Below are 23436 nucleotides of genomic sequence, written 5' to 3' on the forward strand. Positions count from 1 at the left end.
AAATAACCCAAATAAAAAATGAGATGGGCGATATTACAACAGACCCAACTGAAATTAAAAGAATCATATCAGATTACTGTGAAAATTGCACTCTAACAAATTTGAAAACCTAGAAGAAATGGTTGAATTCCTAGAAACACACTACCTACCTAAACTAACACAAACAGAGGTAGAACGACTAAATAGACCCATAACAAAAGAAGATTGAAAAGGTCATTAAAAAACTCCCAACAAAAAAAAGCCCTGGCCCAGATGGCTTCACTGCAGAGTTCTACCAAACTTTCAGAGAAGAGTTAACACCACTACTACTAAAGGTATTTCAGAGCACAGAAAAGGACAGAATGCTACCAAACTCATTCTATGAAGCCAGCATATCCCTGATACCAAAACCAGGTAAAGACACCACAAAAAAAGAAAATTACAGGGTTATATCCCTCCTGAACACAGACGCAAAAATCCTCAACAAAATTCTAGACAATAGAATTCAACAACATATCAAAAAAATAACTCACCATGACCAAGTGGGATTTGTCAGGTACGCAGGGATGGTTCAACATTAGAAAAACAATTAATGTCATCCATCATATAAATAAAAGACAAAAATCACATGATTTTATCAACTGATGCAGAAAAGGCATTTGACAAAGTCCAACACCCATTCATGATTAAAAATCTCAGCAAAATAAGAACTGAAGGGAAATTCCTCAACATAATAAAGGGCATTTATACGAAGCCAATAGCCAACATCATCCTAAATGGAGAGAGCCTGAAAGCATTTCTCTTGAGATCGGGAACCACACAAGGATGCTCTTTATCACTGCTCTTATTCAAAATTGTGCTAGAGGTCATAGCCAGAGCAGTTAGGCAAGATAAAGAAATAAAGGGCATCCAGATTGGCAAGGAAGAAGTAAAAGTATCTCTATTTGCAGATGACATGATCTTATACACAGAAAACCCTAAAGAATCCTCAAGAAAACTACTGAAACTAATAGAAGACTTCAGCAGAGTATCTGGATACAACATAAACATAAAAAAATCAGTTGGATTCCTCTACACCAACAAGAACATCGAAGAGGAAATCACCAAATCAATACCATTTACAGTACCACCAAGAAGATAAAATACTTAGGAATAAATCTTACCAGAGATGCAAAAGACTTATACAAAGAAAACTACAAAACACTTCTGCAAGGAACCAAAAGAGACCTACATAAGTAGAAAAACACACCTTGCTCATGCATAGGAAGACTTAACATTATAAAAATGTCTATTCTACCAAAAGCGATCTACAGATTTAATACAATTCCGATGCAAATTCCAACGACATTTTTTAATGAGATGGAGAAACAAATCACCAACTTCATATGGAAGGGAAAAAGGCCCCAGATAAGTAAAGCATTACTGAAAAAGAAGAAGAAAGTGGGAGGCCTCACTCTACCTGATTTTAGAACCTATTATACTGGACAGTAGTCACAACAGCCTGGTACTGGTACAAGAACAGATACATAGACCAATGGAACAATCGAGAATTCAGACATAAATCCATCCACATATGAGCAGTGGATATTTGACAAAGGTCCCAAAACAGTTAAATGGGGGAAAGGACACTCTTTTTAACAAACGGTGCTGGCATAAATGGATATCCATCTGCAAAAAAATGAAACAAGACTGATACCTCGCTCCACGCACAAAAGCGAGCTCAAAATGGATCAAAGACCTAAATATAAAATCCAAAACAATAAAGATCATGGAAGAAAAAAGAGGGGGAACGGTATAAGCCCTAATACATGGCATAAACAGTATGCAAAACATTACTAACAATGCAGAGGAAAAACTAGATAACTGGGAGCTCCTAAAAATCAAACACCTATGCTCACCAAAAGACTTCACCAAAAGAGTAAAAAGATTACCTCCAGACGGGGAAAAACTGTTTAGCTATGACATTTCCGATCAGCGCCTGATCTCTAAACTCTACATGATACTGCAAAAACTCAACTACAAAAAGAGAAATAACCCAATTAAAAAATGGGCAAAAGATATGAACAGACTTCAGTAAAGAAGACACTCAGACAGCTAACAGATACATGAGGAAATGTTCATGATCATTAGCCATTAGAGAAACACAAATCAAAACTACAATGAGATTTCATCTCACTCCAACAAGGCTGGCATTAATCCAAAAAACACAAAACAATAAATGTTGGAGAGGCTGTGGAAAGACTGGAACACTTATACACTGTTGGTGGGAATGTCAAATGATATGACCACTTTGGAAATCTATTTGGCGCTTCCTTAAAAAGCTAAAAATAGAACTACCATATGATCCAGCAATCCCACTACTTGGAATATATCCTAGAGAAATAAGAGCCTTTACACAAACAGATATATGCACACCCATGTTCATTGCAGCACTGTTTACAATAGCAAAAAGATGGAAGCAACCAAGGTGCACATCAGTGGATGAATGGATAAATAAATTATGGTATATTCATACAATGGAATACTACGCATCAGTAAAGAACAGTGAGGAATCTGTGAAACATTTCATAACATGGAGGAACCTGGAAGGCATTATGCTGAGTGAAATTAGTCATTTTGCAAAAGGACAAATATTGTATAAGATCACTATTATAAGAACTCAATAAATAGTTTAAACAGAGAAGAAAATATTCTTTGATGGTTACGAGAGGGGGGATAGAGGCAGGGTGGGAGGGAGGTATTCACTAATTAGATAGTACATAAAAACTACTTTAGGTGATGGGAAAGACAACACACAATACAGGAGAGGTCAGTACAACTGGACTAAACCAAAAGCAAAGAAATTTCCTGAACAAGCTGAATGCTTCGAAGGCCAGTGTAGCAGGGGCAGGGGTTTGGGGACCATGGTTTCAGGGGACATCTGAGTCAATTGGCATAATAAAATCTATTAAGAAAACATTCTGCATCCTACTTTGGACAGCAGCGTCTGGGGTCTTAAATGCTAGCAAGCGGCCATCTAAGATGTATCAATTGGTCTCAGCCCACCTGGACCAAAGAAGAATGAAGAACTCCAAGGACACAAGGTAATTACGAGCCCAAGAGATAGAAAGAGCCACATAAACCAGAGGCTACATTAGCCTGAGGCCAGAAGAACTAGATGGTGCCCGGCTACAACCTATGACTGCCCTGACAGGGAACATAACAGAGAACCCCTGAGGGAGCAGGAGAGCAGTGGGATGCAGACCCCAAATTCTCGTAAAAAGTCCAGACTTAATGATCTGACTGAGACTAGAAGGACCCCAGTGATCATGGCCCCCAGGCCTTCTGTTGGCCCAGGACAGGAACCATTCCCAAAGCCAACTCTTCAGACAGGGATTGGACTGGACAGTGGGTTGGAAAGAGATGCTGGTGACGAGTGAGCTTCTTGGATCAGGTGGATACTTGAGACTATGTTGGAATCTCCTGCCTGAAGGGGAGATGAGAGAGTAGAGGGGGTTAGAAGCTGGCGAAATGGACACAAAAAGAGAGAGTGGATGGAGGGAGCAGGCTGTCTCATTAGGGGGAGAGCAACTGGGAGTATGTAGCAAGGTGTATATAAGTTTTTGAGAGACTGACTTGATTTGTAAACTTTCACTTAAAGTACAGTAAAAAAAAGAAAGAAAGAAAATACGCATTGCACTGGGCAAATCATCTGCAAAAGACCTCTTTTGAGTGTTAAAAAGCAAAGATGCCACCTTGAACAGTAAGTGTGCCTGACCCAAGCCATGATGTTTTCAGTCACCTCATATGCATGCAAAAGCTGGATGATGAATCAGGAAGACTGAAGAAGAATTGATGCATTTGAATTGTGGTGTTGGTGAAGAATGTCGAATATACAATGGACTGCCAAAAGAATGAACAAATCTGTCTTAGAGGAAGTACAACCAGAATGCTCCTTAGAAGCAAGGATGGCAGAACTAGGTCTCACATACTTTGTACGTATTATCAGGAGGGATTAGTCCCTGGAGAAGGATATCATTCTTGCTAAAGTAGAAGGTCAGTAAAAAAGGAAGACCCTCAATGAGATGGATTGACATAGTGGCTGCAACAGTGGGCTCAAGTATAACAAAGATTGTGAGGATGGTACAGGATGGGGCAGTGTTTAGTTCTGTTGTACATAAGGACATATGAGTCAGAACCAACTGGATGGCACCTAACAACACTTATAGCCAAGATATTCTTCTGTTACTTACCATGTTGTGTTTCATTAGGACATAGTGTTTGACTTACAGTTTTGCAGTAACACTACTGTTGTTGCAGTTTTACTTTCCCACACTGAGTTCTCTTGGATGGGTGCAGGGCGGGAGGGGGTCCCAGTAATCACTTCATTCCTGGTGTCCACCTCCCTGCAACGTGATTGTGAGTAAACGAAGTGGAGATTCCCTAGTGTATGAAAAATCATTCCTCCTACTGCTTTTCGTATCTATTCCCTGTCACCTATAACTCCTATCTTGCCCTGAGTCTTTCCTTCTGTCTCTCCTTCATTCATTTTTCTAGGTGGCCTTTGCCTAAAGTTTATCAGAACAGAGCAACAGATTTCAGGGTTCTTCAGAAAAACGGCTCAGGAATTTGCTGTCCTTCCTGAATATCCTGGTGAAATCTGTTATTTCACATGTATATTTGAATCCTGTGGGAGTTAAACAAATGATGTCTACACTCTGACACATTTATTTCTATTCATAAAATTCATAGTAGGCATAATTTTACTCCTTTCCTTTTTTTTCTTTATTGCTCTGTTTTATCTGATTTCCTTCAATGCTACTTTGGGGATGTTTTACATCACATTTAATCATATTGAGAACAGTTGTCTGTCACGTGTTACTTTAAACACTATGATGAAAACCAGTGGAGATTTACTTGTTCATGGCTGGATTGCCACCCCTCATTCCCCTACTTCGTCCACCTTTGTCAGAACTTGCAGAAGAGAGAAGAGCTAGAACTCAAATTCCTCAATTTTAAGCGATATTTCTTAAGTTGTTACAAAACTATGCTAAAACATTTGATGCTTATTGCAAATTATTATCTATTTAAATAACTTTTGTCTCTGCAGTGTTTTCTCTGAAGTATTTTCTACTCAGACATTATATTAAAAGCCATCATCGACTGAAACTTTACCTTGTGTCAAGCATTATGTTAAGTGCTTTACAAGCATTATCTCATTTAATTCTCACAACAACCCTACGAAATAGGGGCCAATGCTAACCCTATTTTACGGATAATGAAACTGATATTTGAGAAAGATTAGGTAACTTATCCCAAGTCACTGAGAGGGTAGGTACAGAACCTGAATTCTAACTCAGTGTGAGTAATTCCAAATTCTGTACCCTTAACTATCATTCTCCGACCAAATGTGTAGTTTTGAAATAAAATCAGCATTTACTCATTCAATATAACTTGCTCTTTAAAATTGCTAATTCATTATATCATTTAATTAGGAATTTATAAAACCTACTGGTTTTCAGTGATTTTTGGAACATACACGAACCTAAAAAAAACTAAAAACGCATTGGCATGGGGATGGAACCTTCCTGTTACCATTCAGCTTCCAAGAAAATAATAAAAACTAAATTGTCAACTAAACAATAAAAATCCAATTTCTCTAAAGCACTAGTGTTGGGCTCTGACTGACCTAGGGCTAATACTATTTTTTGAAATTTAACTAGCTATGTTAAGACCTTAGACTCCTCTACATTTCCATTTTCTTCCCTAGAAAATAAGGTAATATACTCTCTAACCCCTAGGATTCAATGAGAAGATGCATGAAAAATGCTTAGCAAAGTCCCTAGAATATGGTGATTGTTCTCCAAAAAAGAATTAATGTTTTTATTTTCTTCACCTCTTTCATCTCACAAAAATACACAAACCCTTCAAAAATTAAGGTAACAAATCTAACAAGATGAAACCCTTTCCTGAAATAGCCTTACTACTATGATGGTGTTTTTCTCCTACCCTATGAGACTGAGTAAAATGGATAGAATTTTTAATAGAAAAAAAATTACTCATTTGGAAGGTACAATGTAATTCAATTAAACTTTACAATATCTATTTTTGGAAAATCCCACAGGTCTGTCAGTTTGCCCTACCATGGTGGCGTGCATGTTACTGTGAGCCTAGAAGGCTTGCCACTGGTATTCGAATACCTGCAGGGTCATCCATGATGAACAGGTTTCACTTGAGCTTGCAAACTAAGATAGACTAGGAAGAAGAACCCTGTGATCTACTTCTGAAAATAATTGCCAGTAAAAACCTTATGCATAGCAGTAGAACACTGATATACTCTCAGAAGCTGAGACCTTCAGGTTGGAAGGCACTCAAAATACGAAAAGGGAAGAACTGCCTCCTCAAAACAGAGTTGACCTTAATAACATGGATGGAGTCAAGCTTTAGGACCTTCATTTGTTGATGTGGTACAACTCAAAATGAGAAGAAATAGGGGCAGGGCCAAGATGGAGGAGTAGTCAGACGCTTCCAGTGAACCCTCTTACAACAAAGACCTGAAAAAACAAGTGAAATGATTATATTTAAGACAAGCTAGGAGCCCTGAACATCAAAGGCAAAGTTAGAAAACGGACTGAGTAGCAGGGGGAGGGATAGACTGTTCAGAACCAGAGAGGAGTTGTCAGACCTGAATCACCGGGAACCCTCAGGCACCACACTCAGGAGTGACTGTAGGGGACTGGTGGTTGTGTTTGGCTGCAATTTCTTCAGGGAAAAACAGCCAGCCACACAATCTACTCACACCTCTGGAACCAGAGAAGAATGGCACTCTCAGCAAAAGCTAAGTGCTTGTTTATATTTTACCTTGCCCCCAACCCCCAAGCCAGTTTCAATGGCTGTCGATTTCCCTGGGCCTGAGATAGGTCCTGCTGTGCTTCGGGAGCCATTCTCCCAGATGGAGAAGGAATAAATTCACAACTGCAGGAAAAGATAATATGCCAGCTCCACTAACCTGGGGAGCTCAGGGCAGAACCCGTTCCTGTCCAAGCATAAACGGTCTGTGGATGGTGCATAACTTTCCCCCCTGCATGGACCTGTGTGGACCTATTTCAGGAGAATAGGCCCTTGTTGGCAGACTTCAACTGTTTCAGCTGCATGGTGGAGAGGTGGGTGTTTGAAGTTTGACACCTTTTTGCCTATTAAACAGGGTCCTCCCCTATCCACATCAGGGGACTAAGGACTGGTGGCTCCACTCAGGTCACCCACCCAGCTGTGACAGGGGTCCAAGGATAACTGCTACCTCCCATTCCTTACAACCAAAAGCACTGAGTGCCCATGGTCCATTTGCAGAAACCACCCACCTGTGCACTCTAGGGAACTGGGATGCATTTTCCTCACAGACACTCTGGGGACTGTCATCAGCCCCCTGCCTTTTTTACAGTGTGATCCCCTGCTGCAACCAGATACCGGTACATACACCAATCACCCCTGCCTCTCTAAGACTGTAGGACAGAGCCTATACCACACATTTGATGACCAACTACCTGGACACTTGAGCTGAATCCATACAAGAAAACTGAATGGACTCCTAGGCTGATATACCTGATAACAGCTCTAGCCATCTGGTGACAGGACATTAGAGCTTCAAAGATGAAAATAATCAAGCTGGCTCACTCAAGCAACCTATTTGGACATATCAAAACAAAACAAAGCAAGAAGCTAGGATACAGTAAGCAAACAAAATAAACTAATACAATAACTTATAGATGTCTTGGAGACAACAGTCATTATCAAACCACATAAAACAGCAGACCATGATAGCTTCAACAAGCTCTCAACACAAAGAATCAAGGGATCTTCTGCATGAAGGTGCCTTCCTGGAATTACTGGATTCAGAATACAAAAGATTAATATACAGAGCTCTTCAAGACATCAGGTACGAAATCAGGAAGGAGATCAGGCAATACGCAGAACAAACCAAGGAACACACAGATAAACCAGCTGAAGAAATTAGAAAGGCTGTTCAAGAACATAATGAAAAATTTAATAAGCTGCAAGAACCCATAGAGAGACAGCAATCAGAAATTCAGGAGATTAACAATAAAATTACAGAATTAGAGAGCTCAACAGAAAGTCAGAGTAGCAGATTTGAGCTGCTGGAGGGCAGAATTGGTGAGATTTAAGATAAAGCACTTGGCACCAATGTATCTGAAGAAAAATAAGATAAAAAAATTTAAAAAATGAAGAAACCCTAAGAATCATGTGGGACTCTATCAAGAGAAATAACCTACAAGTGACTGGAGTATAAGAACAGGGAGAGATAACAGAAAATACAGAGAAAATTGTTGAAGATTTGTTCGCAGAAAACTTCCCTGATATCATGAAAGATGAGAAGATATCTATCCAAGATGCTCATTGAACTCCACATAAGGTAGATCTTAAAAGAAAGTCACCAAGACATATCCTAACCAAACTTGCCAAAACCAAAGATAGAGAATTTTAAGAGTAGCTAGGGATAAACGAAAAGTCACCTACAAAGGAGAATCAGTAAGTATTAGCTTGGACTACTCAACAGAAACCATGCAGACAAGAAGGCAATGGGATGACTTGTATAAAGCACTGAAGGAAAAAAAATTGCCAGCCAAGAATCATATATCCAGAAAAACTGTCTCTCAGATATGAAGCTGAAACTAGGACATTTCCAGATAAACACAAGTTGAGGCAATTCGTAAAAACCAAACCAAAAGTACAAGAAATACTAAAGGGAGTTCTCTGGTTAGAAAATCAATATCAGATATCTACCCAAGACTAGAGCACTGGACAGAGCAATCAAATGTCAACCCAGATAGTGAAATCACAGAAATAAATGAAGATAAAAAAACACTCAAAACAGGGAAACAGGGATGTCATTATGTAAAAGAAGACAACGTTAAAACAATAAAGAGGGACTAAGAAATGTAGTTATAGATCTTTCATATGGACAGGAAGACAAGGCAATAAAAAGAAATAAAATTTAGGTTTTAATGTAGAAAAATAGGGGTAAATATTAAGGAACCACAATGGAGACTAACAATCCTACTCATTAAAATAAAATACAAGAAAAAAATAGAGACTCGGCAGAAACAAAATCATCAGTAACGTATAAGAGGAAAAGACAATATATAAAGATAAACTACTCAGCACAAAAAATTAAGTGGGAAAAAGAAACTGCCCACAACACACTAAAGAAGACATCAAAATGGTAGTACTAAACTCATACCTATCCATAATTACGCTGAATGTAAACGGACTAAATGCGCCAATAAAGAGACAGAGAGTGGCAGAATGCTGCCTACAAGAGACACGCCTTAGAGACACAAACAAACTAAAACTCAAAGGATGGAAAAAAATATATCAAGCAAACAGTCAAAAAAGAGCAGGAGTGGCAATATTAATTTCTGACAAAACAGACTTTAAAGCTAAATCCACCACAAGGGATATGAACAGGTACTTCACTAAAGAAGACATTCAGGTAGCTAACAGATATATGAAGAAATGTTCACGATCATTAGCTGTTAGAGAAGCACAAATCAAAACTACAGCGAGATTTCATCTCACTCCAACAAGGCTGGCATTAAGCCAAAAAACCCAAAGCAATAAATGTTGAAGAGGTTGTGGAGAGACCGAAACACTTCTGCACTGCTGGTGGGAATGTCAAATGGTACAACCACTTTGGAAATCGATTTGGTATTTCCTTAAAAAGCTAGAAATAGAACTACCATATGATCCAGCAATCCCATTCCTTGGAATATATCCTAGAGAAATAAGACCCTTTACACAAACAGATATATGCACACCCATGTTCATTGCAGCACTGATTACAATAGCAAAAAGATGGAAGCAACCAAGGTGCCCATCAACGGATGAATGGATGAATTATGGTATATTCACACAATGGAATACTACGCATTGATAAAGAACTATGACGAATCTGTGAAACATTTCATAACATGGAGGAATCTGGAAGGCATTATGCTGAGTGAAATTGGTCAGGTGCAAAAGGACAAATATTGTATTAGACCACTTTTATAAAAACTTGAAAAATAGTTTAAACAGAGAAGAAAATATTCTTTGATTGTTACAAAAGTGGGGACGAAGGAAGGGAGACGGATTTTCACTAATTAGATAGTAGATAAGAACTATTTTAGGTGAAGGGAAAGACAATACACAAGACAGGTGAGGTCAGCACATCTGGACTAAACCAAAACCAAAGAAATTTCCTGAATAAACTGAATGCTTCAAAGGAAAACATAGCAGGGGCAGGGTTTTGGGGACATCAAGTCAATTGGCATAATAAAATCTATTAAGAAAGCATTCTGTATCCCACTTTGGAGAGTAGCGTCTGGGGTCATAAACACTAGCAAGAGGCCATCTAAGATGCATCAATTAGTCTCAACCCACCAAGAGCAAAGCAGAATGAAGAACAAGAAAGGCACAAGGTAATTATGAGCCCAAGAGATAGAAAGGGCCACATACACCAGAGACTACATCAGCCTGAGACCAGAAGAACTAGACAGTGCCTGGCTATAATCGATGACTGCCCTGACAGGGAATACAACAGTGAACCCCTGAGGAAGCAGTAGAGCAGTGGGATGCAGACCCCAAATTCTCAAAAAAAGACCAGACTTAATGGTCTGACTGAGACTAGAAGTATTCCAGTGGTCATGGTCCTTAGACCTTCTGTTAGCTCAAGACAGGAACTATTCCTGAAGCCAACTCTTCAGACAGGGATTGGACTGGACTATGGGATAGAAAATGATACCGGTAAAGAGTGAGCTTCTTGGATCAAGTAAACACATGAGACTATGCGGGCAGCTCCTGTCTGAAGAGATTAGTCATCAGAGGGGCCAGAAGCTGGCCGAATGGACATGAAAAGAGACAGTGGAGGGAAGGAATGTGCTGTCTCATTAGAGGGTGAGCAACTAGGAGTATATAGCAAGGTGTATATAAATTTTTGTATGAGAGACTGACTTGATTTGTAAACTTTCACTTGAAGCATAGTAAAAAATTAAAAAAACACAAAAAATGAGAAGAAATAGCTGTAAACATCCATTAATAATCGGAACTTGGAATATACGAAGAATCAATCTAGGAAAATTGGAAATCATCAAAAATGCCATGGAACACATAAACATCGAAATCCTAGGCATTAGTGAGCTGAAATGTACAGGTATTGGCCATTTTGAATCAGGTAATCATATGGTCTAGTATGCTGGGAACGACAACTTGAAGAGTAATGGCGTTGCATTCATCTTCAAAACGAACATTTCAAGATCTATCGTGAAGTACAACGCTGTCAGTGATTGCTTAATATCCATATGCCTACAAAGAAGACCAGTTAATATGACTATTACTCAAATTTACCCACCAACCACTAAGACCAAGGATGAAGAAACTGGAGATTTTTACCAATTCCTGCAGTCTAAAATCGACTGAACATGCAATCAGGATGTATTGATAATTACTGTTGATTGGAACACAAAAATTGGAAGGAAAGGAGGATTGGTAATTGGAAAATATGGCCTTAGTGATAGAAATGATGCCAGAGATCTCATGCCAGAATTTTGTAGGACCAATGACTTCTTCATTGCAAATACTTTTCATCAACATAAACAGTGAATATACACATGGACCACGCCAGACGGAATACGCAGGAATCAACTCAACTACATCTGTTGAAAGAGATGATGGAAAATCTAAATATCACCAGTCAGAAAAAGGCCAGGAGCTGACTGTGAAAAAGGCCATCAATTGCTCATTTGCAAGTTCAAGTTGAAATTGAAGAAAATTAGAAGAAGTCCACGAAAGCCAAAGCACAACTTTGAGTATATCCCACCTGAATTTAGAGACCATTTCAAGAATAGATTTGGTGCACTGAACACTAATGACCCAAGACCAGAGGAGTTGTGGGATGACACCAAGGACATCATACATGAAGAAAGCAATAGGTCATTAAAAAGACAGGAAAGGAAGAAAATCCTAAAATGGATGTCAGAAGAGACTCTGAAACTTGCTCTTGACTGCAGAGTAGCTAAAGTGAAAGGAAGAAATGATGAAATTAAAGAGCTGAACAGAAGATTTCAAAGGGCAGCTCAAGAAGACAAAGTAAAGTATTATAATGATATGTGCAAAGAGCTGGAGAGAGAAAACCAAAAGGGAAGAACACACTTGGTATTTCTCAAGCTGAAAGAACTGAAGAAAAAATTCAAGCCTCAAGTTGCAATATTGAAGGATTTGAAGAGCAAAATATTAAACAATTCAGGAAGCATCAAAAGAAGATGGAAGGAATACACAGAGTCACCATACCAAAATGAATTGGTGGAAGCTCAACCTTTTCTAACAGCAGCATATGATCAGGAACCCATGGTACTGAAGAAAGAAGTCTACGCTTGCACTGAAGGCATTGGCAAAAAACAAGGTTCCAGGAATTGACGGAATACCAATTGAGATGTTTCAACAAATGGATGCAGTGCTGGAAGTGCTCACTTGTCTATGCCAAGAAATTTGGAAGACAGCTACCTGGCCAACTGACTGAAAGAGACCCATATTTATGCCCATTTCCAAAAAAGGTCATCCAACCAAATGTGGAAATTAACAAGCAATATCATTAATATCACATGCATGTAAAATTTTGCTGAAGATCATTCAAAACGGTATGCAGCAGTAAATTGACAGAGAACTGCCAGAAATTCAAGCTAGATTCAGAAGAGGATGTGAAACCAGGGATAACATTGCTGATATCATATGGATCGTGGCTGAAAGCAGAGACTACCAGAAAGATGTTTACCTGTGTTTTATTAGCTATGCAAAGGCATTCAACTACGTGGATCGTAACAATTACAGATAACATTGTGAAGAATGGGAATTCCAGAGCGCTTAATTGTGCTCATGAGGAAACTGTACATAGATCAAGATGCAGTCATTCAGACAGAACAAGGGGATACTGCGTGTTTTAAAGTCAGGAAAGGTGTGTGTCAGGGTTGTATCCTTTCACCATACCTATTCAATTTGTATGCTGAGCAAATAATTCAAAGAGCTGGACTATATGAAAAAGAACAGTGCATCAGGACTGGAGAGGACTCGTTAACAACCTGTGTTATGCAGATGACACAACCTTGCTTGCTAAAAGTGAAGAGGACTTGAAGAACTGACTGATGAGGACCAAAGGCCAGAGCCCTCAGTATGGATTACACTTCAACATAAAGAAAACAAAAATCCCCACAACTGGACCAACATCACGATAAACAAAGAAAAGCCTGAAGTTGTCAAGGATTGCATTTTACTTGGATCCACAATCAACACCTGTGGAAGCAGCAGTCAAGAAATCAAAAGACACATTGCATTGGGCAAATCTGCTGTAAAAGACCTCTTTAAAGTGTTAAAAACCAAAGATGTTACCTTGAAGACTAAGGTGCACCTGATCCAAGCCATTATGTTTTCAACAGCCTCATATGCATGCAAAGCTGGACAATGAATAAGGAAGACCAAGGAAGAATTGATGCCTTTGAATTATGTGTTTGGTGAAGAATATTGAATGTGCCATGGACTGCCAAAAGAACAAACAAGTCTGTCTTGGAAGAAGCACAACCAGAATGTTCCTTAGAAGCAAAGATGGCGAGACTACGTCTCACATACCTTGGACATGTTATCAGGAAGATCAGTCCCTGGAGAAGGACATCAAGCTTGGTAAAGTAGAGCATTAGCAAAAAAGAGGTAGACCCTCAACGAGATGGACTGACCCAGTGAGTGCAACAATGGGCTCATGCGTAACGATTGTGAAGGACTGGGCAGTGTTTAGTTCTGTTGTACACAGGATCACTATGAGTGGGAACTGACTTGATGGCACCTAACAACAATTTTTAGAAAGACTCAGAGTAGTAAATTTTTTATCTGCTTCCACTAAAAATTATTTCATTGGTTTTAGAAAACCATAAAATGTAGAAGCTTTCATATCATGCACAGATGACAAAACCCCTTTGAGCTTTGGCTTCACTTTCCTCCTATGCTCTGCATTTCCTGGCTTAGAGAGAGGATGCTCTTACTGTGAGCTGTGCCTAAGAAAAGGAGTCTCTTAGAGGCAATGCCAAAAGAAAGGATTGGCTAGAGAAATCCTAGAGCATTCTGCATTGGACAGAATAATAGGAATGTTTTCTTGTATTTCTTGGGTGAATTGGGTTGTGCTGGCTTTGCTACCATGGCTCTTCCCATAATCTTTCCTCATCTCCCAGACACACTACAGACTCTGTATTCCTTAATCCTTGACCAGATTGTCACCTGCATGGTAATTCTATTTTCTTTCCTTCAAAGAATGTCAAAGTATCCAAGATAATCACCTTGCAATTAGGGTATTTTTAGGAAGGGGTTGTGGGAAATCTTCTAGTTCCTTAAGGTCTTGGGGTCTCCACTGTGAAATTTATTGGTGTTACAGCTCTAACTTTGCTAGAAAGATGAGCTGAACCCCTGCACATAAAAAGAACTTTCCTACCTCATATATTAATGCCAAGGTAGCAAAACTTTCCCATAAGCAAGACATTTGGAGCAGATCTCTAATTGTGTTTCTATTTTTGAGGTCATCATAAACACCATAACTTATTGAATCCTAAAACAATCTTAAACAATAAAAGTGAGGTTCTCAGTTATCAGTATTTTTAATAATCACAGCAAGAGTGCATTTTACGCATTGGTATGAGAAATTCAGGGGGAGAAGACCTTCAGGACTTCCTACATTAAAGTTCCAGTCACAACAAGATTCTCAAACTGAGAACACAAATCCATGGGTAATTATATGATACAGGACATACTAGGGTCAATTCCCATGACTCTAACTTTCATGGAAACAACAGAAATTTACTTATTCCAGAAAAGCAGTATTACCCCATTTAAAATAAAATTATGTTATTTATGTGCACAAGGAAATTATATTGATGTTGACATCAAATAGGTAAAACTCTTACCATTACATGCTTTTAAACTGTTGAAGAAACTTAATAAATACATATAAAATAATTCATATCCATATAGTAAATAAAAAGTTTAAAAAGAATTTGCAATTGTAGAATACTATTCGATACCCTTATTTAAATACGGCATAAGTTTTAAAATTTACTTACATGTTTATTTACTTAAACAGATCACACACATACATATGATATAAAATTCAAAAGATGCAAAAGCATACAAAAAATTGTCATTCTTTCTCAAAACCTGTTCTCTACCGGAACCCATTTATACAAATTCATTGTGAATCCTTTTGTAGATATTCTATAGATACAGATGTTCTGTATCTTTGCCAAATTGCTTAGTTGCCTAATCAAGTAAAATAAGTTAGGAGGCCTGTACCTAGCTTTGGGTAGATTTCACCTTCTTCCCCCTTTATTTTTATGCAAATACTATCATGCTCTGATCACTGTACTGTATCTTGGATTCTCAGAATAGTTTTCAAGAGCTTCTTCCTTATTAGTTACAATTAAAGTTGACTCCTTTTTAATGATTACGGAGTATTTCATTATACAGATATACGTTTGGCTAGGTTTTGGTGTCCAATTGTTTGATCAAACACTAGTCTAGTTGCTGCTATAGTTTCAAGTGATTAAATCAGTTGGCCTTAAGTAAAACAAATTATCTTCCATAATATGAGTGGGCTTCAACCAAATTAGCTGAAGGCCTTAAGACAAAAAGGGGAATAGTCTGAAGGTAAAAAGACATTTTTTCCAGAACTCACACAGTCTTTACTCTTCCCATCACCTGACCTACAGATTTTCAGACACAAGTCTGCAGAAACCTCTAGCCTGTTGACTGATCTACAGATTTTGGACCTGCCAGCCCCCACACCCAAGTCACTGAAGCCAATTCCTTAAAATCTCTCTCTCTCTATGTATATATATATATATATACACATCCCAGTGCCCACGAGTCAACATACACACATATATTTGAGAACTGACTGACAATATTCTTGTATTGCTCTTGCATCTTTTGAATTTTGTATCATATGTATGCATGTAATCTATTTAAATATAGACATATATATTTGACTACTAACCAAAAGGTTGGTGGTTCGAACCCCCCAACCTCTGTGGGAGAAAAGACCTAGTGATCTGTTCCCCTAAAGATTTACAGCCTAGGAAACCATATAGGGCAGTTCAAGTCTGTCCTACAGGGTCGCTATGAGGTAGAATCAACTTGACGACACACAACAGCAAATGTGTATACACACACGCACACACACACACACTCACAGAGTCTTTTTTTTTAAACTCCTAAAAATACAGATTGGTTCATTCGTTTATGAAAAATGTAGTATACAGCTATGCTCAGGCAGATTGTAACTATTTGATTATATTCACTATGTTTGGGAAAGAAGATTTTTAACCATTTTTAATATCTACGATGACTTTCTTTCACAGTATTTTATTTAGTAATGTAACACGCCATGGTCAAATTTTATTCTCTAACCTTGTTCCATCTAATACTAATAGCTAATTTGTTCATTGATTCATTTTTCCACAGGCACTGTTGAAGTTGCTGGTGTTGCAGCAGTAATGTCCTCATGGAGTGTTCATTTTAGTAAGGGGTGACAGACAATAGATAAACAATTTAAAAATAAATTGCACTCAACACTCATTTATGATAAAACACAGCAATCTAGGAACAGAAGGGCACTTTCTTAAACTAGTACAGGATATCTACCAAAATAGTCTCTCGAAAAATTTCCTCCTGAGAAAAGGAACAAATTTATTGAAAAATTTCCACCTGAGATCTGAAACATGACATGAATGCTAGCATTACCACTTATATTTACTATTTTACTGACTTTCCAAGAAAGTGCAGTAGGAAATTAATAAAATTCATAAGGCTTGGAAAGAAAGAAATAAAATTGTTACTATTCGAAATTACATGATTCCATATGTAGAAAATCCAGTAAAATCTACAAACAAATATAGAATTAATAAGTGAATGTAGCAAGGTTGCTGGATATCAGATCAATACAAAAAAAATCACAAGACATGAATTACTATTGCCTCAGAAAACATTACCTAGAAATAAATCTAAAAACTATAAAGTTTCGTTGAGTACAATTAAAGAAAGCCTAGCTATGCTTAAGAACTAGAAGACTCAATATTTAAGATGTCAATTCTCTGCAAACTAATTTATAGGTTTAATACAATCTCACTCAAAATTCTAGCAAGTTTCTTTGTGGATACTGATAAGCCAATTCTAAAGTTTATATGAAAATGCAAAGAGGCAAGAATAGCCAAGGCAAATGTATAGGGACAGGCATTTATTAGTGGTTAAGAGGTGCTGGGGAAGAGGAAGTATAGAGTTATTACTTAAGGGGGGCTGAGTTTCTGTTTAGGGTGATGAAAAAATTCAGAAGTGGATAGCAGTGCTAGTTGCACAACATGGTGAATACAATTAATGTCACTGAGTTCTACACTTAAAAATGGTCAAAATGGCAATTGTTGTGCCATACATATTTTATAATAATCAAATAGAGTATATACTGATAAGCAGGTCAGATTTTCCCTGAAAACAATATTATAATAAAGCACAACAATAAATCAATGCATTAAAAAAAAGAATAGCCAATGCAATCTTGAAGAAGATGAATAAAGCTAGAGGATTTACACTAGTAGACTGCAATACTAATTATAAAGTTACAATATATAAGGCAGTGTGATGGAGACAAATAGATCAAAGAAATGAGAAACAGAGTCCATGCATACATGGTCTTCTAATTTATGGTGATGACACTATGATACAGTGGGGAAAGGATGGTCCTTTCATCATATAAAAAAAAAATTTTTTCTGTGTGCCAATTTGATATCTTTATGGAAAAAGAAGCTATACTGACCCCTATCACATACATACACAAAAACAAATTTAATATTTTACTGGAGATCCAAGGGAAATATTCCAGATGGAGCACAGATTTACAAATATTAAGAATGCAGGAAAATATCTTCATGATCTTGTAGTATGCAAAAAAAATTTTTTTAAAGATGACATAAAAAGCCACCCATATAGGGAAAAATGTTATACTGAATATCAAAAGTATTTCTATTAACCAAAAACACATTACAGAGTGAAAATACAACCTGGACAGTGGGAGAAAATATTTGCAATGCATATAACTGACAAAGGACTTATTAAGGATATGTACTCATCAGAGAAATGTAAATTAAAATCATAATATGATACTGCTACATGTCTAGCAGAAAGGCTAAAATGAAAAAGGCAAACACCATCAAATGTTGATGAGAATGTGGAGCAACAGGAACTCTCATATACTGTTGGGAATATAAACTGTTACAGCCACACTGAAAATTGTTTGGAATTATCTACTACATGTGATCCTAAGTATGTCATAAAACTAGCAATTAGCCCCCTGGCTGATAACCAACAAAAATGAAGGCTTATATCATCTAAATGACATAAAAATCTTTGTAACAACACTACTCAAAAAAGCCAAAGACTGGAAACAACTCAACCATCTTCAATAGAATGAACTGGATAAAAACAATCTGGTATGTTCAAACAATGGAATACTACACAGCAGTGAAAATGAAAGAATTACAATCATACACAATAATATCTATGAAAATGAAATAAAGTTGAACAAAATAAGCTAGATACAGAACAGTCCATACTGTATAATTTCTTCTACCCAAATTTCAAAGCCACACAAAACGAATTTATATAAGTCAGGATAGTGGTTACCTTTGAGGGAAGCTAGTGACTGTAAGGAGGGGCAAGGGCAAGGGGTTCTGGCCATGTTCTCTTCCTTGGTCTGGATGCTGGTTATACAGCTGTGCACATTTTGTGAAAATTCACTGAGCATCACACTTATAACTGCACTTCCATGTACACAAATTATGGTTCAATTAAAAAGGAATCCCATTTTATAATACCACAGTGAATGAAATTTTAAACTATTAACACTTTCTAAAGGTCAAATAATGATATTTTAAATGGAGTTTAATGACATGAAGGACTGCAGGAAATTGTGAGCAGGAGGGGTGTACAATTTTAAATAGGGTGGTCAGAGAAAACCTCAATGAGAGCAGTTAATTCTCTTTTTCTTACCTGTATGGTAAAATTTCCCTGAAAATCCCAAGTTGAATGTAAAATTTGTGATTTGCGTACGCAAAAGATTCTGTGTATCAAGCAGGGCCTGAAATACATAATTAAAAACAATGCATCAGGCAGAGAATGGTATTAAGACATTTATAAAGGTATCTTCCTTGTGCATTCAGAGGATAAATCTATTCCTATATACATAAGGGAATTAAGTGATGAAAAGTAGTTTCTTTACCACCTTATGACTAGAAAGATGTTTCAAGATTAAACAAAACATACATATTTATCCTTAAGCTTGCAAGAAATTGGCAAAAAAATGTTGAAAACTAGGAAAAATGTTACATGAAAAGTTTATCCTGTATGGGCAAGGGACTAGTATCTAGTACCTAAAATGTATGTCTTTATACCTCAGGGACATAGATCACCAATTGTCAAAATAAACTCTCTTTAAGTGAGGCTATGAAAGAACACAAGAAGCTGGAGTGGTGTAGTGATTAAATTGCTCAGTTGTTAACCAGAAGGTTGGCAGTTCCAACCTACCAGGCACTCTATGGGAGAAAGATGTGGCAGCCTGCTTCCGTCAAGATTTGCAGCTGTAGAAACCCTATGGGGGCAGTTCTACAGGGTTGTTATGAGTTGGAATTGACTGAACAGTAATGTTTTTTCTTTTTCGGTATGCAAGAACGTATGTTGAAGTAAATAGATTATTATACATCTTTGGTCTTCAAAATACAAGACTTTTCAATCTTTAAGTCTGAGATTTCCAAAAGACAGTAACTGCTCTTCAAAAAGGCGTATAATGGTAAAGTAGATCTTAAATATGCCCTTTCATTAAAAAACAGAAAAAAATCCTACTTCTGACAAGTAAACCTGTTTTGAATTAGGGTTTATATTGTCATATCCTATAAGTATTTACCATACTATGAGTATTTAATGGACTTTTTTTCTCGTTCTTATTTAAATTCCTATCATTCCCTTCCCTCCCCTGCCCTCCCCACCCTACTCTCTTTCACACATGCACACACACACACACACACACACACACACAGTTGACTTCCCACCCCAACGAGGCAGAAAGTAACAGTGAATGTTGGATTTGTAAAGGCTCTTTACACTTATTTTACACACAAGGAAACTGAGAGAGGAGAAATGACTAACCAATTTTCACAGTTAAAATTAGTTTTATATCCTGGATTAATGATATAGATCACTTGATTTTAAACTAAGTACTCCCTCTATTCTACCACACCATCTCCTCTTTTCCACTTTCCATAAGTACAGATGGGCCCACAACTAAATCTTCTTTTTTTGTAGTGTAGCTGACGCCTGGAAGCCCTGATTCATCATGTGCATGGTCTCCGTCTTTTGGGAATATACAGATGAACAGCTTTTATTCAGTGACTACCCCACAAATACCTGCAGATGCACGGGATTCCCCTGTTGTGTAAAAGCAGAGGAAGAGAACTTCTGAATATCAAATTAAACTTTATCTGACCAATGCTAAGTTTAAAAAAATTAGGTATCTGATTCTTCTTTCTGTACATTACTCTTTTCACGCGAGCAACTTCTCTGTGTGCACAACTGAGCCATGTAAGATGTGGGTTTTGTTGGCACTCAAAGATGAAAGGTAAGTTTATTCAAGAGTTTCCAAAAGTATCTCTTGGAGCAAAGGTGTTCAGTGATGGCACTGGTACTGGGGTCAGGTCCTGCCCTTAACAAGGCTGGACATAGGTTGGGCAAAGAAAAGAGAATTTCGCCAGCTGAACACTGGTACTTGGCGTGTGAAGGTAGGAGGAGGAGTTATACCTGGGTTCAAGGTGTAAGCTTTTCTTTCTTTTTCCTTGAGGAAGGAAAATTAGGAAGGGAACCTGAAAGTACGGATTTAAATTCAAGCTCTGGAACTTCCAGTGTATTCACTGAGAGCACAGGCTCCAGAGTCAGGTTGTCTCAGCTGGAATCCTGGATCTGCTACTATTCAGCAATCCAGTACCTGTTAAAATTAAATTTCCCAAGACTCATCCTCATCATGCGTAAGGTAGGTGTAATAATAATTACCTCAAAGCTCTGTTGTGAGGATTAAGTATAGTAATTCATTTATGTTATTGGTAAAGTGATTGACACATAATTTTTTTTATAAGCTCAACAATTATTAGCTCGCTGTCATAGTTAATTTATGTGTCCACTTGGCTAGGTTACAGTGCCTAGTTGTTTGGTCAAACACTAGTCTAGATGCAGTTATGAAGTAATTATACACAGTAAGTCCCCGGGTTATGAATGTCTGACTTATTGACGACTCGTAGTTACCCTTTAATATTGTGTAAATTTGTCCTCACTTTGAAACGATTGAACCAGTCCCTAGCAGCACTAAATCGTTCATCACAATCACATGTACTTGCTGCCCATGCAGCTTTTAAATCATGGAAAAGACTTGGAGCCTTTTTTTTCAATAAGGTAAGGTCAAACAATAACTGTGCACACTTGCTCCAACTACATATTCGAATTAAAGACACACTTAAGACTGGATCTTGTTAGTAACCCAGGGCCTGCTGTATAATTAAATTAGTTGGCCTTGACTAAAGCAGGTTAGCCTCCATAATGCAGGTGGGACTCATCCAATCAGTTGAAAGCCTCAAGAGCAAAAAAAGAGTTTTTCCTAAGGTGTATTCTGCTTCCACACTATAAATAGGTGTCTTGTCAGAACGCCACTCTTTCCATTACCTGACCTATGGATTTTGGGACACAGTACTACAGCAATCTCCGGCCTGTCACTGACCTGTGGATTTTGGACTTGTCAGCTCCCTACAATCACATAAGCCAATTCCTTAAAATAAATTTCAATCTCTTTCTGTAAACATCTATACTAAAAAAGGAAGATCTCAAATTAGCAACCTAAATGTATATCTTATGCATCTAGAAAAAGAAGTGCAAACTAAACCCAAAGCTACCAGAAAGAAGGAAATAATAAAGATTAGATTAGAGATGAGTAAAAGAGAGTATAGAAAAAAATCTGGTTTTTTTTCTTAGAAAAAAAGATAAGGATAAATATTCAGGATCTTGGATTTGGCAATGGATTCTAAGATACCATACCAAAAGCACAAGCAACAAAGAAAAAAAATAGATAAACTGGACTTCATAAAAATTAAAACTTTTGTGCATCAAAGGACATTATCAAGAATAAAAGGATGACTTATTTTTACTGAAGGGGAGAAAATATTTAGAAAACATATATCTGATGAGGTTTAAAACCCAGAATATATGAAGAGTACCTACAACTCAGCAACAAAAATATAAACAACCCAATTCAAAAACAAGCAAAGGACTTGAATAGACATTTTTTCCAAATAAGCACATAAACACATATTCAACATCATTGGTCATTACAGAAATGCAAACCAAAACTGCAATGATACTACTTTACACCCACTTGAATGATTATTATCAAAAAAATGAAAAACAACAAGTGTTGACGAGGATGTGGAGAAATAGGAATACTCATATGTTGCTGATGGGAATTTAAAATTGTATAGCTGCTGTGGAAAACAGTTTGGTCTTTACTAAAAAAGTTAAACAAAGAACTATCATATAAATCACTCTTGGGTGTATACCCCAAAGAAAGCAGGGACTCAAACAGATACGTGCACACCAATATTCACTGCAGCATTATTCACAATAGCCACAAGGCAGCAATCCCACTGTTTATCAACAGATGAATGGATAAACAAAATATGGTACATATATACAATGGAATATTACTCAGCAATAAAAAGGAATGAAGTTCTAACACATGCTACAACGTCAGTAATATGCTAAGTGAAATCAGGCAGACAAAAAAGAACAAATATTGTATGCTCCCACTTACATGAAGTATCTAGAATAGGCAAATGTATGGAGACAGAAAGTAGACTCATTACTATGAACTGGGATGAGGGGAGAATGGGGATTTAATGCGGAATGGGTATTTGTTTTTGTTTTTTGGGTATAGACTTTCTGTTTGGGATGATAAAAAAAGTTTTAGAAATAATTAGTGGTGATGCCTGAACCTCACTGTGAAAATAAAAGATACACTGAAACCGAAGGCAGATATTAATATTATGTCTTTGTATTGTGAAAAGGGAAATTTATTTCTAGATGTTACTTTATGCTTAAGATAAACCAAAAAAACCAAACCAAACCCAGTGCCGTCGAGTAGATTCCGACTCATAGCGACCCTATAGGACAGAGTAGAACTGCCCCATAGAGTTTCCAAGGAGTGCCTGGCGGATTCGAACTGCCGACCCTTTGGTTAGCAGCCGTAGCACTTAACCACTACACCACCAGGGTTTCCACTAATATTTTCATATTGTTTATATGAACTAGATTTCG

At 37.4% G+C, this 23436-nt stretch overlaps 1 protein-coding gene across 3 annotated transcripts in view; it reads right to left on the reverse strand.

The window, feature by feature from the left end:
- Positions 1-23436, reverse strand: part of LOC126076837 (bifunctional heparan sulfate N-deacetylase/N-sulfotransferase 3) — a 226761-nt gene that overhangs the window by 134145 nt on the left and 69180 nt on the right. For all 3 annotated transcript variants that reach the window (XM_049885458.1, XM_049885460.1, XM_049885461.1), the window contains exon 3: positions 19081-19168. In XM_049885458.1, coding sequence (XP_049741415.1) covers positions 19081-19168 — 88 coding nt within the window. The remainder of the gene's footprint in view (positions 1-19080; positions 19169-23436) is intronic.

The sequence above is a fragment of the Elephas maximus genome, chromosome 5 (genome assembly GCF_024166365.1).
Source record: "Elephas maximus indicus isolate mEleMax1 chromosome 5, mEleMax1 primary haplotype, whole genome shotgun sequence".
NCBI lineage: Eukaryota > Metazoa > Chordata > Mammalia > Proboscidea > Elephantidae > Elephas > Elephas maximus.